The sequence below is a fragment of the Arachis ipaensis genome, chromosome B04 (genome assembly GCF_000816755.2).
Source record: "Arachis ipaensis cultivar K30076 chromosome B04, Araip1.1, whole genome shotgun sequence".
Taxonomy (NCBI): domain Eukaryota; kingdom Viridiplantae; phylum Streptophyta; class Magnoliopsida; order Fabales; family Fabaceae; genus Arachis; species Arachis ipaensis.
The window spans coordinates 8239000-8253844 of record NC_029788.2 but is presented as its reverse complement, the minus strand read 5'-3'; the positions used below and the strand labels follow the sequence as shown (position 1 = coordinate 8253844).

Sequence of the window (14845 nt, the reverse complement as noted above, 5' to 3'; positions counted from 1 at the left end):
CACTTGTAAAAATTATATAACCATTGTCCTGTAATAATAGTCATGTGATAGTGATATGTAATCTCATTAAGTAGCAGCTACTAATTTATGTGTGTGTTTTTTTTAATTTAATTTTCTCTCTCTACAAATCCATCAGGTTTTATGTTAGCCCAAAGTGGCGATATCCTCAAACAATACAATGGGCTAGAAGCCCATGTTTTGATTCATACATTTTAGGGTCTTCTTACCTAGCAATTTCCTTAAGCGTTGACCAAAAAGAAAAAAAGCAATTTGCTTAAGCAAAAAGTTTATAATATCTACTAATGAAAATTTTTGATACCTTTATAATTAACATATTTAACAATTAGATACTACTTGAGGGAAAATTCCGGTGTATATGCATTTTTTTTTGAAAGAAGAGATTTTCATTCAACAAACTTGGCCTAAAATATTGAAAGAGGCTAGATTACAAATTTGTAATGGAGTCTCTTTCAATCACACTAAATTTAGTTTGGTAAGAGTTAATTTGGCTAATGTATATGAAAAGTTTGATAATAAATAGCTAAGTTATAATACATACATCTGTGAAGGAGTTAAGAGAAATAATAACGAACTAAACACGCTAATGGAAAAAATAATAAAAAGAAGTTACATGCATATTTTTAATAAAAAAAAAGAATAAGTATATTTATTATTTATTACTAGTATAATAACCGTAGCTTGTTAAGCCATCTGTGATTCTCTCAATTAACTAGAATAAAAAAAAAGAGAAAACGGGGGTAATACAAACACGTTACATTACATTCTGTTTTTGAATTTTTTTTTCTGTCCGTGCGTTTAGGGGTGTCAAAAATTCGTAGGAGACGAGAATTTTCATGGAGACCGCCCCAAATAAAATCTCGATGACAGAAAATTTTTTCTACGGAGATGGAGATAGAGGATAAAATTCCTCCGAAATAGGTGCGAGGACTCGAACGGAGATCCCTGTTCCCATCTCCATATTTCCCACAATCCCAAATATCTTAAATGACTTAAACACCCTTAGTAATTTATTTTTTACTCTAAATTTTTAGTCATTTCATCTTCCATATATATATATATATATCGAAAATTTGAAAACCTACCCGCTACCCAGTCACCCTCACCCTCCTCGCGAAGACGCGAAACCACTCCCCCCCCCCTTTTGCGTTCTCTCCGTCTCTTTGCACCCAGCCAGCCACCTCCGAACACCTCCCTCGCGGCCTCGCCACTATCCGTTTCAGCCGTTCCACTCACCGCGTCATCACCGCACCGTGCCGTTCCCCCTCTTTCTTCGCCAACGTTGCTGCTTCGTTGAGTCCGTTCAACTCCTGCACCGCCGCCGTCTTGCATTGTTACTCCGCGGCTCTACTCTTCTTTTCACCTGCGTCTCTCACCTCTTCGGCCGTTTCTCCCTTATCCCTGGTAAGATTCACTGTTCTCCTCTTTTCTGCTTGGATTTTGGCATTTTACTTCATTAATTTGAATGCATGCTAATTAATAATTATTTTCTGAAAATGTAATTTTTCATACTTTAAAATTATGTTTTTTTTTTCATGAATTTGATTTTGATTTTGATTTTTTGATGTTGGTGGTTGTTGTTTTTGTTAATGAATGCGGTTCTGAACTTCTGATTTTGTTGGCTGTCTGTTTATGATCTTAGCAGTTCTCTCTTTCTGTCATGCTGTGTTCATGCCATTCCTTCTATGCAATACAAAAAACTTGTGTGGTTTATATTAAATCATTCCTCCTGTGTTCTGTTTATAATCTTGGCCCTGTTTTATTTATCATTACTAATGTCATTTTTTTAATTATTACAAATATGTAATAAATAAATACATAACATATTGGTATTGGCATCTCATACCAAATTAAAAGGACTTATGCTTGGTTGACATTCTGCAATTTGTGTATTTGGGTATCACATGCATATTCTCAAAGCCATCAGCATCACAAGTCTGTACTGTGAGGATGCTTAATAGTTATAGTTTAAAACAGATTAATTTAATTAAATTTATATAAGTATATGATGTGAGCATACCATACATGGAGTTCTATATATGTTTTCCTACTTACTTTTAAGTTTCAGCTTTCAAGTTTCAACTCATATGCAATGTTTGTACTGTATTGTTAGTAAATTAACTTTTTCAGCAATTCAAATAGAGAAGAAAGAAATAATGGTTCCATGAAATCCTCCTTTGTAGTGTTGGCGTTAATTACATGGCAGTACCGTTGCAAACTTGTGTGATTCAAGATCATCCACTCTCACTCCTTTTTATTTATACTTGTTTAGAATTATACAGGCCCTGTTTTGCTTTTTATTTTTGTTTTCTGAATTTTTTCTTTGTATATGAAGTTGAGCTAGAATCTAATTTAGTGTTTCTGTGTTAAATTTTGCTGTTTATGTACAGGAAGGATAGTTTTAACTCAACTCCTAGTGAAAATAATAATGAGATAGAACCAACTCAAGGTGATGAGGGTTAAGCAATTGAAGCACATCTCCAAGAAACACAAGAGGAAGGACAAGAAGAAACAAAAGAGGGAGGACAAGAAGTTAGCCAAAGCATGCAATAATGTTTTGTAGTTTGTATTTTGATTTTTTTTTACTATAATTTTCATATAAATGTTAAACATAGGGAGATGGGGAATGGGGCCCCGCGGAGAACACGGGGAATGCGGGAAACGGGGATGGGGACAATTATCCCCCCATGGCGGGGATCGGGGCGGGGACGGGGATTAATTCTGGGGGCGGGGACGGGGAGCAGGGAGGCATCCCCCGCCCCGCCCCGCCCCATTGACATCCCTACGTGCGTTTCACTTCAACCCGTCCCCTCCTCTTCCTTCTTGAAAACCCTAAATCCCATCCTCCTCTTCGTTCTCTCCTCGATGACCCACTCCATTCTTGTGGTCGATATCATCGCTTGCTATTGACGCTTCGTTTGCTTCTCTCACCGAGTAGTTTGATGCCCCAGTTCCCGAAGAACATCTCTCTAAACCCCGATTTGAAAACCCTAACCAACCGAGCTAGGCGGATTATTCGTCTAGGAGAACGGTTCTGGCGTTGGCGACGGCGATGGTGAGTTTCAGCCGGGGAGATGCTCGCGATGATGATTGACTACGATCTCTGTAATACGCTTAGGGAAGTGAACAGCTTTGGTGATACATGTTCGGTTGCGATCTCAACCGTCGCTATCCTCGTGCAAGTATTCTGCTGATCTCTTTGTTTGTCTGGTTCTGTATGTTTAAAGTCGGTGATTTAGGGTTTCCTTTGTGGGTTGGTGGTCTTTGATTTGGGGTTTGGTCAAGGAGGGTTCAGCTGTAACTCTCTGTCGCCACCCCTCTCTCTACTTGAAACCCTAACTGGTGAAGGCGCTTTGTCTCTCTCATACTCCCAATCCCCATCTCTTCAACCCTGTTTTCCAACTTCTAATTCGTATTTCACTTTTATCTTGGCCAGTTTCTTCGTTGTTGGAACCACTAAAACGAGGTATTCACAAACGGAACCTGATCGAAAGGGCCGAAACCAGATCAAGCTGAGGATTCTCATAGCAGTGGTGAAGCTCTTAAGAATCATATGTTTATTAGCTATTTTTATAATATATTCTGTTGTATTTTGATTCATTTGTGTCTTCATAATTTTTTGGCATCTTGATTAGTTGGTTATATGTAAAAAAATATTCCTTTCCTTTTTTATGATGGGTTTTCTCTATTTTGTGTTTAGAGATCCAAAATCCTGTGAGTCACGCAATCCAATGTGCTCGAAGCCTACACCCGCCTCCGAAAAGTCGCGAAGTAACCCTTCGTTACCTATTTCCTTCATTTCTTTATTCTAATTTTTATCTAATTGAATTCATTTTTTGATGTGTTTCAGTGCGTTGATATAGGAGTTTTGAAATTGGGAATCTGCTTGGGCTATAGATGCTTGGTATGCCATTGTTTATGATATTCGGCTTCTTGCTGAGAATGTATCGATTCTCATTTCATTCGTTTTCTTCTAGAAGTTTTTTGTGAGGTTTTGTGCCATTGTAGTCTGATAGAGAGTTTGCTTCAAATGGGAAATTTCTGGAGAAATTGAAAGGAGCTGGTTTGTTTCTTATAAAACTATTTGGTGTTCTTGCGGTATGTATTCTTCTACCTAATGGTTATTGTTTCTACATTTGGTTCATGAAAGTGAGGTTTTTTTGAAAGGAGGATTTAGCTACTTTCTTTATAATAATAGCATTTTGTGTAAAGAAATTGGAAATAACTTCGCAAATTTCAATTCTGAAGTAACAGAGGCTATAATGTTATAGAAACCTTTTATATTTATAAATTATAATCATAATCACAAGTAGGATTATCTATTGTAAGACCTTGGTAAATGCTTTTTGTGGATGAGAGCACTGTGAATTTATGTTTGTAATATATTCTGTTGTATTCTGATTCATTTGTGTCTTCATAATTTTTTGGCATCTTGATTAGTTGGTTATATGTAAATAGTATATATATAGCTGGTGAATGAGTAAGGTTTTGGGCACTATAAGTTAGGAGAGAGCAAACACTCACTTAGGCTAATAAATCATGCAGATGACATGACCCAACCAGATTAATTTGGATAACACCGAACTCAACTTGATTTAACTTTTTATTGTAGTTTCATTCTCTTCTTCAAGGTACCACCCTCTGCTGAATTGCTGATCACTTCGATCTCTGTTCTCATTATTTAGGTATCACCAGCCATGACTGCAGCAGCTTCAGGAGAAATCGCTCGAACTGTTGTCGGCATCTTAGGTCTCTCTCAAGTACTCTAATTAATTAGTTACTTCAATTGTATCTACTATATCATCATTGATCTTAATTACTTTCTTTTGTCTTGCCTAGAAAACAATTTCTGCCTTCCTGTTCTTGTCCCCAGTGTAAGTTTGATATATTTCGCCTTCATTCTTAACTATCCCTTTTTATGAGGCCATATTTTTGTCATTTTTTATCTGCATCTGATCTTCCTAGAGTAAAAAGGAAACAAGTGTCTTAATTAGGATGATGCAAAATACTTAATTAATAAGTATTGCTTGTGCTGTTCTATCATTGGGTTTTAAGATTTAACGGGTTTCATTGATATTTAATTTGATTGTATGGTAATTAGCTAATTTTAGGTACTTAATTACTTTGGTTAGATAAAGATAACTCTTTAATTATTTAAGATTAATTATTAATTTAAGACAAAAATATTCATTTTTCTTTCGTGTTATTTCGATCTGTTTTTGCTTTCCTGGTTGAAGTGTGAAAAATTGTGTCTTGATTTCTGTCTGGATTGTTGCAAGTTGCTATGATATTCCTTCCCTTTTTTATGATGTATTTTCTCTATTTTGTGTTTCAGAGAGATCCGAAATCCTGTGAATCACGTAATCCAATGTGCTCGAAGCCTACACCAGCCTTCAAAAAGTCGCAAAGTAACCCTTCCTTACCTATTTCCTTCATTTCTTTATTCTAATTTTTAACTACCAATACTTGGACAAGGCCTAATCACCAACGTACAACACATGCTACTGGATCCAAAGCAAAATTAAGCAGGGGCATCAATATTGGAAACCGGTTAGTGTGGCTTCTTCAGGGACCCGGCACAATGTTCATCATCAGCAGCAAGGTGAGACAACAAATGGCACTGTGCGAAAGCGTCCTTGCCCAAACTCTTTGCAGAATTCACCAGTAGATAAGGATGGAGCATCGACGGCGGGTATAGTGCAAGTTTCGACGGAGAAAATTGGGCTGCAACTTGAGAGTCCATTAAAGGCAGGATCGTCGAAGACAGGGACATCATGTTGAGTCTCGGGTTTGTTATTGGAGCTCCCTTTTTGCTATTTTTATGGATAGTTTCAATATCATAGCCTGGAATGTGAGGGGTGCGTCTAACAAGATGGCCTGTGTGCATTGCAAAAATTNTTTGATTGTATGGTAATTAGCTAATTTTAGGTACTTAATTACTTTGGTTAGATAAAGATAACTCTTTATTTACTTCACTTCAAGAATAGAGTCTTTCTCAGATACGGTTGGTACAACTACAAGTTACTTCTAAGTCTTTAAGATTACTTACTATATATATTCATTTTTAATCATTTAATTTGATTCCCCTAGATTCTAAAGTTTGCTTTTAAGAATAAAGCGCACAATTTTATTTATTGATGACAGATTGACATTAGATTTCTGGAGATTTACATGTGCTTATCGCGCTATAATTTATATTTTATAAAATAAGATTAAGAATGATCACATTTTTTTAAAAAAATTACATACAATTAATTTTATGTAAAATTGATGGTTGAAAATCGTTAAACGGTAATTTATTGTTAAATATATTAAATTATTTAAGATTCATTATTAATTTTTGTCTTAAAACAAAAATATTCATTTTTCTTTCGTGTTTTTTTCGATCTGTTTTTGCTTCCCTGGTTGAAGTGCGAAAAATTGTCTTGATTTCCGCATGGATTGTTGCAAGTTGCTATGATATTCCTTCCCTTTTTTATGATGGGTTTTCTCTATTTTGTGTTTCAGAGAGATCCAAAATCTTGAGTCATGCAATCTAATGTGCTCGAAGCCTACACCAGCCTTCAAAAAAGTCTTGAAGTAATCCTTCCTTACCTATTCCCTTCATTTCTTTATTCTAATTATTCTAATTTTTATCTTATTGAAAGGAGCTGGTTTGTTTCTTATAAAACTATTTGGTGTTCTTGTGGGGTAACATTTTATTTCATCCCCCCTCCCCCCGATTTGCACACAAAGGAATTGAGAGGCAACTTTGGTTTTGTTGCCTTTTTTTTTTTTCAGTTACCTGTTCTTCAATTGTGCAGCAGTTTTTGGGTTCAAAGATAACATACCTTTGGGTAAGTTTAAGTAAGACCACTGCTTGCTTATTTTTTATATAAATTATTCTTTTGTTTTCTTGTGTGTGGGTTTATAATTTTTACCTTTTTATGATATGTGAAAATTTATAGGTGTGTAAAAATAAGTTAATGTATTTATAGGATGCAATTGTATTCACTGGTTTATTTTTTTTCTGGTTTTCTGATTTTATGGTATTTTATCTTCTTGATTATTTACTTTCTGAATACATATTTTGTTTACCTCTCCTATGAAATAAAATTAGTAAGAAACTTATGGTTATTTGTTTCTCTCTTTTATTTATTTCTTTTTTCCTTTTGTTTTCTTGGGTGTTGAACTAAATAATTAATAAATGTTGCTGTTTTGTCTTTTTTCACCATTTGCTTCAGATTGGAGCGATTTATCTCTTATATTTCTAACTGTTGAATTATGCCTTTTTATGCATTCAATTTCTAACAGTGGAAAATTCTTTAAAAATTTGTATGGTGTAATTTCAACCGCTGAGTTCCTTTATTTTATTCTGTTGTTTCTCAGATCTTTTGGTTTTTATTTTCTTGGGTACTTATTTTATCAATGCATTTTTTGTTTCCCTCTATTCTAACGTGTTATGAGTGATAGGCGTGATGGATGATGATTTGCTTTTGATGGTCCGCTCTGGTTTTGCAGTGGCGGCGGTGCCAGTGCTAGGTATGACTCTTCATTCATATTACTCTGTTTTTTGTTATTTTTCATTTTATTTTTTACCTCTGTGCCTTATTATTTATATATAGGTGTGCATCACTTGATTTTTATTTGGAACCTGTTTAAAATACTTTCTCACTTTTTAAGAGGTCTTGGTTTTTCTCTTTTTTTGAAATAGGCCAATAAGATTATAATAGATCAAGTCCTTTAAGCTATTGTGGAGCTAATGAAAATTAAATGTGATTATTATGTTGAAATTATGCCATTTAAATATTTTGTTTGGTTTAGAGAATGTATCCATTAATGCTGTGAAAAAAACAAAAGAAGTTTACTGAATGAGGAAAATAGTAGGCTTATATTAAGAATTGTTGGATATTAAGTTTGTTTTTCTAATTTCCTTTTGTTGTCGCGCAAGGGGTACGAGATTGAAACCATTCTTTTTAGATGTCATCATATGTTGTTACTAAGATTTAGAATGTTGATTTATATAATTGTTTGATAGATATTTAGCATTGCATAAGGGATCAATTAATGTTACTACTTTGTATTGTAATCATGTCAATGTACTAATTTGATCAGAAAATGTCCATTGATTGGGGAAAAAAGAGATTTCTAGATTTTTTTTTTCTCCTCTCATTAAACACCATAAAACGGTATATGGTATTCTTACTGAGTGTGCTACTATAAGTTATGTTACGTATTTATCACATGCCATTACCAAAAAGGCAGAAGATGAAATTTATAGGGAGAAGGTAAGGTACATTATTTAGTTGTTTGAATAAATAAATTCTGTTGTGTGTTTATCACATGCCATTTAGTTGTTTGAATTGGGTAGTACTTATTTAGTCACATGACATGCTTTCAAATTGAAGGCAATTCCTAACTAAATACATACCATGAAACTGAATGCCTTTAAGCTAGGGATGTTATTGCAATTGAGTTAAAGAATTGAAATTTTATTTGTTCGTTTTGATTTTTTATTTGTTTTTTGGAGGTTATTTGTGGAGCTGAAAATACTAAAATATCTCCAATTACATGACGAGCTTCTAAATTTTTTAATTTTATATTCTTTCCATTCCAAGATCTCAAATGTCTTTTTGTTCTTTTTTGGTGTATTATTTGGAGCTTTTATTTTTTTTTCGTCTTCTTTATTTCTTTATTTAATTATACCTGATTCTATGTGAATGATTTCTTTATACTAAGCATCTTCACTGTATTGTTATCTGTCTCAAGAGAGCTTTTCATTTCATTTTCTCCTTATACTATGCATCTTGACTGTTATTTTTCATTGGTTGGCTAGTATTCTGTTGTGGACTTGTGGTAACTACTTCATCACTTGAAATTGTTTGTATATATTTTTAGTAGGCAGCATGATTCGGTTAGAGATGAGTGAATAAATGCAGCGGCATACGGGGAGCAAATTGATAGGATTGCCAGCTTACTGATTCTCAGGTTTGTGAATGTAGCTTTGGAGCTTAATTTGTTAAACATTTTTACATGAATCTCCCATTTTTTCCTTTCCTGCTTCTTCTCCAATTAATACAGTAAAAATGTTTGTGAAAGTGGATCTGATCAGGTCAGTGAATTTCATTTAAAAATGCAATGGTGGTGAAAAAAATCTAAAGTTGTTTCGCAACTATAGGACTTCTTTTAATTTAAAAAATTACTAAGATTTATAAACTAGGAAAGGATATGCTGTCTTTCAGAATTTTAAAATCACAAATTAGTCATTTTACACAAAATTCATGCATATAAAGGGGAGGACTAATATGCTGACTTTTATTTGATATTTTCTATTTCTTTATGGTTATTTCTTTGTTATTTTTTGTGGGTCTTACTCTCTTTTATTTAATTCTCTCTCTCTTTGATTGAATCTTTTATTTTTAGTTTTATGTCTCTATTGGGGTAAATAATGGAGTTGTTATTTCTACATGATATCCATGTTGATTTTATAGGTATCATAAACATTTTTTTTATTTTTGTTGTTCTGAATTTTTGGACAGAAAAGATTTGAGAGTGAAATTTTGCTTTGTGCCTTTTTTATTTTTTTCATATTAAAATTATTTGTTGTTAGTAACCAGATTTCATTTGTATAAAATTAGTAAGAATTTGAGGTACATGTTGATTTGACAAGTATCATAACATTTGATTTCATTTTTCTTTTTCTGAAATTTTGGGCACACATGAATTGAGAGTCAATTTTAGTTTTTTGCATTTTTTTAATTCTGATTAAAGCTACGTGTCGTAGCCATATTTGATTAGTATAATAAGCGCTACTGTTGTGAATGTGGTAACTGACATACGCTTAATATACATAATTGTACACCACTTGAGTTTTACTTTATGCTATTTATATACTTTTTTTTTTCCTAACTCACCTGTTCTTTAATTGTGGAAATTGTGGAGCAGCTCTTGGCTTGGGAGAAAAGGCTTTTTGGGCAAGTTAAGTTATACTACTACTAGCTTATTTTTATATGAAATTTAAGGCATTAAATATTTATATTTTGGTGTGTCGTATGCTATTTGGTGATGTTTGTGTGTTGTCAGGTTTGCTGGGGACTAAGAAAGGAATGAGTGTCTTCAAAGACAATGAGAAAGATGGGAAGTGAAAAGGTGTCAAAAGACCCTAAGGTGTCAAAAGACCCTAATAAACCAAAGAGGCAATTTATGGTTTCTTCGTTTAGTGCGAAAGGGTAAATAATTCTTCAGTCTTTACTTCCGTTGTAGTATGCTAATTCCGAATGCATCTTACTGATTGTTTTATGTTTTATTGTGCATGATGCATCTAACTTTGATTCTTTTAATTAAAAAAATTACCAAGGTTTAAAAACTAAGAAAGGATAAGCTGTTTTTCAGAATTTTAAAATCACAAATTAGTCATTTTGTACAGAATTTATGCATACACAGAGGAGGATTAATATTTGGCCTTTATTTGATATCTTCTATATCTTTAAAGTTATTTCTTTGTTATTTTTTGTGGGCCTTATTCTGTTTTGTTAACTTTTTCATTTCTTTAATGAATGATCTATTTTTTTTGTTTTTGCGGGATAAATACTCGGAATTGTTATTTTATAAGTATTGTAAACATTTTTCTTTTTCTGATTTTTGAAGTGAAAGGAATTCATACTTAGATTTATATTTTTGTCTTTTTATTTTTTTCTTCAAATTAAAATTTTGTTTTTTAACTTAGTAACTGAATTTCATTTGTATAATTAACACTATTGTGAATTTTATAATATGCTGCCTTTTATTTAATATCTTCTCTCTCTTTAGGGTTATTTCTTTGTTTTTTATTGCCTTACTCTCTTTTGTTTATTTCTTTATTTCTAAATTGAATGATCCATTTTCTTCTTTTCTGCTTGGGATGGTTATTAATATATGAGCTCTATGTTGGTTTTATAATTATCATGCACATTTTTTATTTTCTGATTTTTTGTATTGAAAAGAATTTATAGTCATGTTTAGATTTTTGTCCTTTTTTTTTCTATTGAAGATTGTTATTTGTATGAGGTCCATGTTAATTTTACAATTATCAAACATTTTTGTGATTTTTATTCTTTTGAAATTTTGTACACAAAGGAATTGAGAGTCAAATATAGTTCTTTCCTTTATTTTTTTAATTATGATTAACACTGATTATGTTTTTTTTGTGTTTTTTAATGTTTATTTTTAGAGAATTTTTGAAACATTTTACAAGTGATACATTTTTATGCATTTAATTTCAAAAAGTTTATGTCTTAAAGAAGTGGAATATTCTATATTTTATTATTTTTTTAAAATCAAATTAGTAAAAAGGTTATCTTTACATGTTACTCTCTTTTGTTTATTTCTTTAATTCTCGATTGAATCTTTCATGTATTTTTGTTTTCTGTTTCTGTGGGGTAAATAATATGAGTTGTTATTTCTATATGATGCCCAGGTTGATTTTATAGGTATTATAAACATTTTTTCAATACAACTATTTGCTTATTTTTATATAAATTATTTTTGTGTGTTTTTTTAAGCGGGTTTATAATCTTTATTTTTTCTTATGTATGAAAGCTCATAGGTGTGTAAAAAATAAGTTAATAAATTTATTTTTGATTTTTTATATTCTTGATTAGTTACTTTATAAATACATATTTTGTTTCTATCATTATTGGAATAAAATTAGTAAGTAGTTTATGCTTATTTGTTACTCTCTTTTGTTTATCTTTTAATTTCTTGTTTGTATATTTTATTGTTTTCCTTTTAACATAATTTTTTAAGTTTATTGATGCCCTATCTCTTGAAAATTTAGTTAAATAATAATTAGCTTGTGTGTATCTTCATTGGAATATGATTTTTTTTTCATCGGAAATCTAATTATCCAGGAAGCCTGGTAAAATCATGATATTTAAACAAAAATGCTCATTACCTAAGCCTGCCATCCCCTAGATTTATGCATAGGCTTTTTGGTTTTGATTCTTGCTTTTATTCTTATCCTGGCCTTATGTTATTTTTGTTCTCTTCCTCTTCTCTCTTCTCTCCCTCTATCTATGCATTAGGTTAGGGTTTAGAGGGAGCCGTCTTGATTTACGTGTTATTTTTCACACCTCTTTGTTGTATTTCTCTCCTAATATTAGGTTAGGATATAGGGTTTCAAGTCTGTCCTTCTCATTCTTTGATCTCAGCAGTTGCTATATTTTATATTTGCGGTATTTTTTTCCAAATATTAAGTTAGGATATAGGATTTATAGCAGTTTCACTATTTTATTCCATTTTGCCCCTTTTTTTTAAGGGTCCATTTAAATTCAAACTATTCTCTTGTGTGCTATAATAGTATCCTCTCAAGAGAAAGTCTGTTTATGCGGTGAGAAACAAGTTAAATGAATTATATCATTTTAAAAATTTATGTGATGAAGTTCATGAAAGTTAGGAGGTGAATTTTGTTAAATTATATTTCTATAAGGTATTGACTTTTATTTTTGGATTCTTTTGACTACGGTTATTTGTAATTATCTCTATAATTTGATTTCAATTTTCATGTATTTTTTAAAATTAGGAGTATGTGGTTAGTCTTAAACAATGCTTTCTTGAGAAAAGAGGAGCATCTCTTCTTGAAGAGGTTGAGAAGATCTTTGATGTTGAAATTTAATGAATTTGAGAGTCATAGCTCTGGAGATGATTCTGCATGTTAAATGAGATGGCTGTCTATGTCAGTTAACTAGAGCTACTGATTAGGATTAATAGGGCATTAAATATTTTGGTGGTGTCCATGTAAGCATTTCATATTTTTGGTTGTGATGTAGGAGATGTGTGGATTAGGATATTTTTCATCTTCTGTATGGAATACTTTGTGCATTTTTATTGGGCTTATTTTTCATGTAATTGGTTAAGTGTTAGGGTGTGGACACAATATCATTAGTCGCTTAGTAAATTAATTGTGCAGTCCTTCATGTTTGTAATTCAGTTATTTCTTTGAAAAGTGTCTTTTAACATCATAAATGAGCTACTCCACTTTATTGAATTTCAAAGAAATAACTGAATTACAAACATGAAGGATTGCACAATTAATTTGCTAGCGACTAATGATATTGTGTCCACGCCTTAACACTTAATCAATTACATAAGAAATAAGCTCAATAAAAATGTATAAAGCATTCCATACAGAAGATGAAAACATCTTAATCCACACATCTCCAACATCACAACTCAAAATATGAAATACTTACATGGACACAACCAAAATATTTAATGCCCTGTTAGTCTTAATCAATAGCTCTAGTTAACTGGCATGGGCAGTCATCTCATTAACATGCAGATTCATCTCCAGAGACATGAGACTTATAAGATTTATCAAATTCCAGCATCAAGAATCTTCTCAATGGAAGAGGTTCCTCTTTTTGTTTAAGACCAACCACATACTCCTAATTTTAAAAAATGCATGAAAATTGAAACCAAATTATAGAGATAATTACAAATGATCGTAGTCAAAAAAATCCAAAAATAAAAGTCAATACCCTTTCAAAAAAATAATTTAACAATACTCATCTCCTAACTTTCATGAACTTCATCACATAAATTTTTAGAATGATCTAATTCACTTGACTTGTCTCTCACCGCATGAACAGACTTTCTCTTGAGAGGACACTATTATAGCGCACAAGAGAATAGTTTGAATTTAAACGGGCCTTAAACAAAATGGAATAAAACAGTAAAAACTGCTATAAATCCTATATCCTAACTTAATATTAGGAGAGAAATACCGCAAATATAAAATAGAGCAACGGCTGAGATCGAAGAATGAGAAGGACAGATTTAAAACCCTATACCCTAACCTAATATTAGGAGAGAAATATACCAAAGAGGTGTGAAAATAACACGTAAATCAAGACGGCTCCCTCTAAACCCTATCCTAATGCATAGATAAAGAGAGAAGAGGAAGAGAACAAAAACATGAGGTCAGTATAAGGATAAAAACAAGAATAAAAACAAAAAAAAATCCTATGCATAAATCTAGGGGATGGCAGGCTTAGGTAATGAGCACACCTTTTTGTTTAAATATCATGATTTTAGCAAGCTTCCTATATAATTAGATTTTCGATGAAAAAAATATTATTTTCCAATGAAGATACACACAAGCTAATTATTTATTTAACTAAATTTTCAAGAGATAGGGCATCAATAAACTTGAAAAATTATGTTAAAAGAAAAACAATAAATATACAATCAAGAAATTAAGAGATAAACAAAAGAAAGTAACAAATAAGGGTAAACTACTTACTAATTTTATTCCAATAACGAGAAAAACAAAATATGTATTTATAAAGTAACTAATCGAGAAGAAAATTAGGGTTTAGTGGGAGTACGTACTCTGTACAATTTTGAAAATCGAAGATGAGCGCTGGAGTGAGCGGGGAAGAGACTTTGAGGGTGAAACACGGTGAGGCAGCCGATAATGTCGGCGGAAGAGATAAGGGGGAGAGTGGGGGAGGGATTGCATCAGGGGAAAAGGAGGATCATATTTCGGGAGGGGTTTCTAAACCTTTGAAGGTTTCTTTCAGGGACAAAGTTGTGGGTTCTAAGATTGCTAAAGCTTTTTCACTTGTTGAAACTTTATCGGGAGATAACATTGCGGTAGTTTCTGGGAAGCAAGGAGATCTCTTGCCACCGAGTGTCACGTTTACCCAAGAAGCTAAGAATTGCTTGGCAGAACCTTATAAGGATGCTATAGTAATTAAGGTGCTAGGTAAACATTATAGCTACACTACATTGTCTCATAAACTCCGAACGGTATGGAGGATTAAGGGAGGTTTTGGTTTATTGGACGTGGGATTTGACTACTTTCTTG

General features: G+C 32.3%; 1 protein-coding gene across 8 annotated transcripts in view; it reads left to right on the top strand.

Moving 5' to 3' along the window:
- LOC107638747 overlaps nt 1097-14845 on the top strand; it is a 21816-nt gene continuing 8067 nt past the window's right edge. Inside the window, exons 1-13 of one of the 8 annotated variants that reach the window (XR_001619853.2) lie at nt 1097-1422; nt 2418-3360; nt 3455-3551; nt 3719-3789; nt 3869-3922; nt 4027-4116; nt 4704-4767; nt 4858-4892; nt 6526-6597; nt 6799-6854; nt 7471-7539; nt 8899-8985; nt 9943-10226. Coding sequence is in view for 1 of the 8 variants with exons in the window: in XM_021120650.1 (XP_020976309.1) it covers nt 4716-4767; nt 4858-4892; nt 5354-5418; nt 6799-6854; nt 7471-7539; nt 8896-8930 (312 nt within the window). In the remaining 7 variants the exon portion in view is untranslated. Of the gene's footprint in view, nt 1423-2408; nt 3361-3454; nt 3552-3718; nt 3790-3868; nt 3923-4026; nt 4117-4141; nt 4768-4857; nt 4893-5353; nt 5419-6525; nt 6598-6798; nt 6855-7470; nt 7540-8895; nt 8986-9931; nt 10227-14845 lie in introns of those variants that run through there. The other 7 variants (XR_002360617.1, XR_002360613.1, XR_001619854.2 and 4 more) reach the window with 7 other exon arrangements.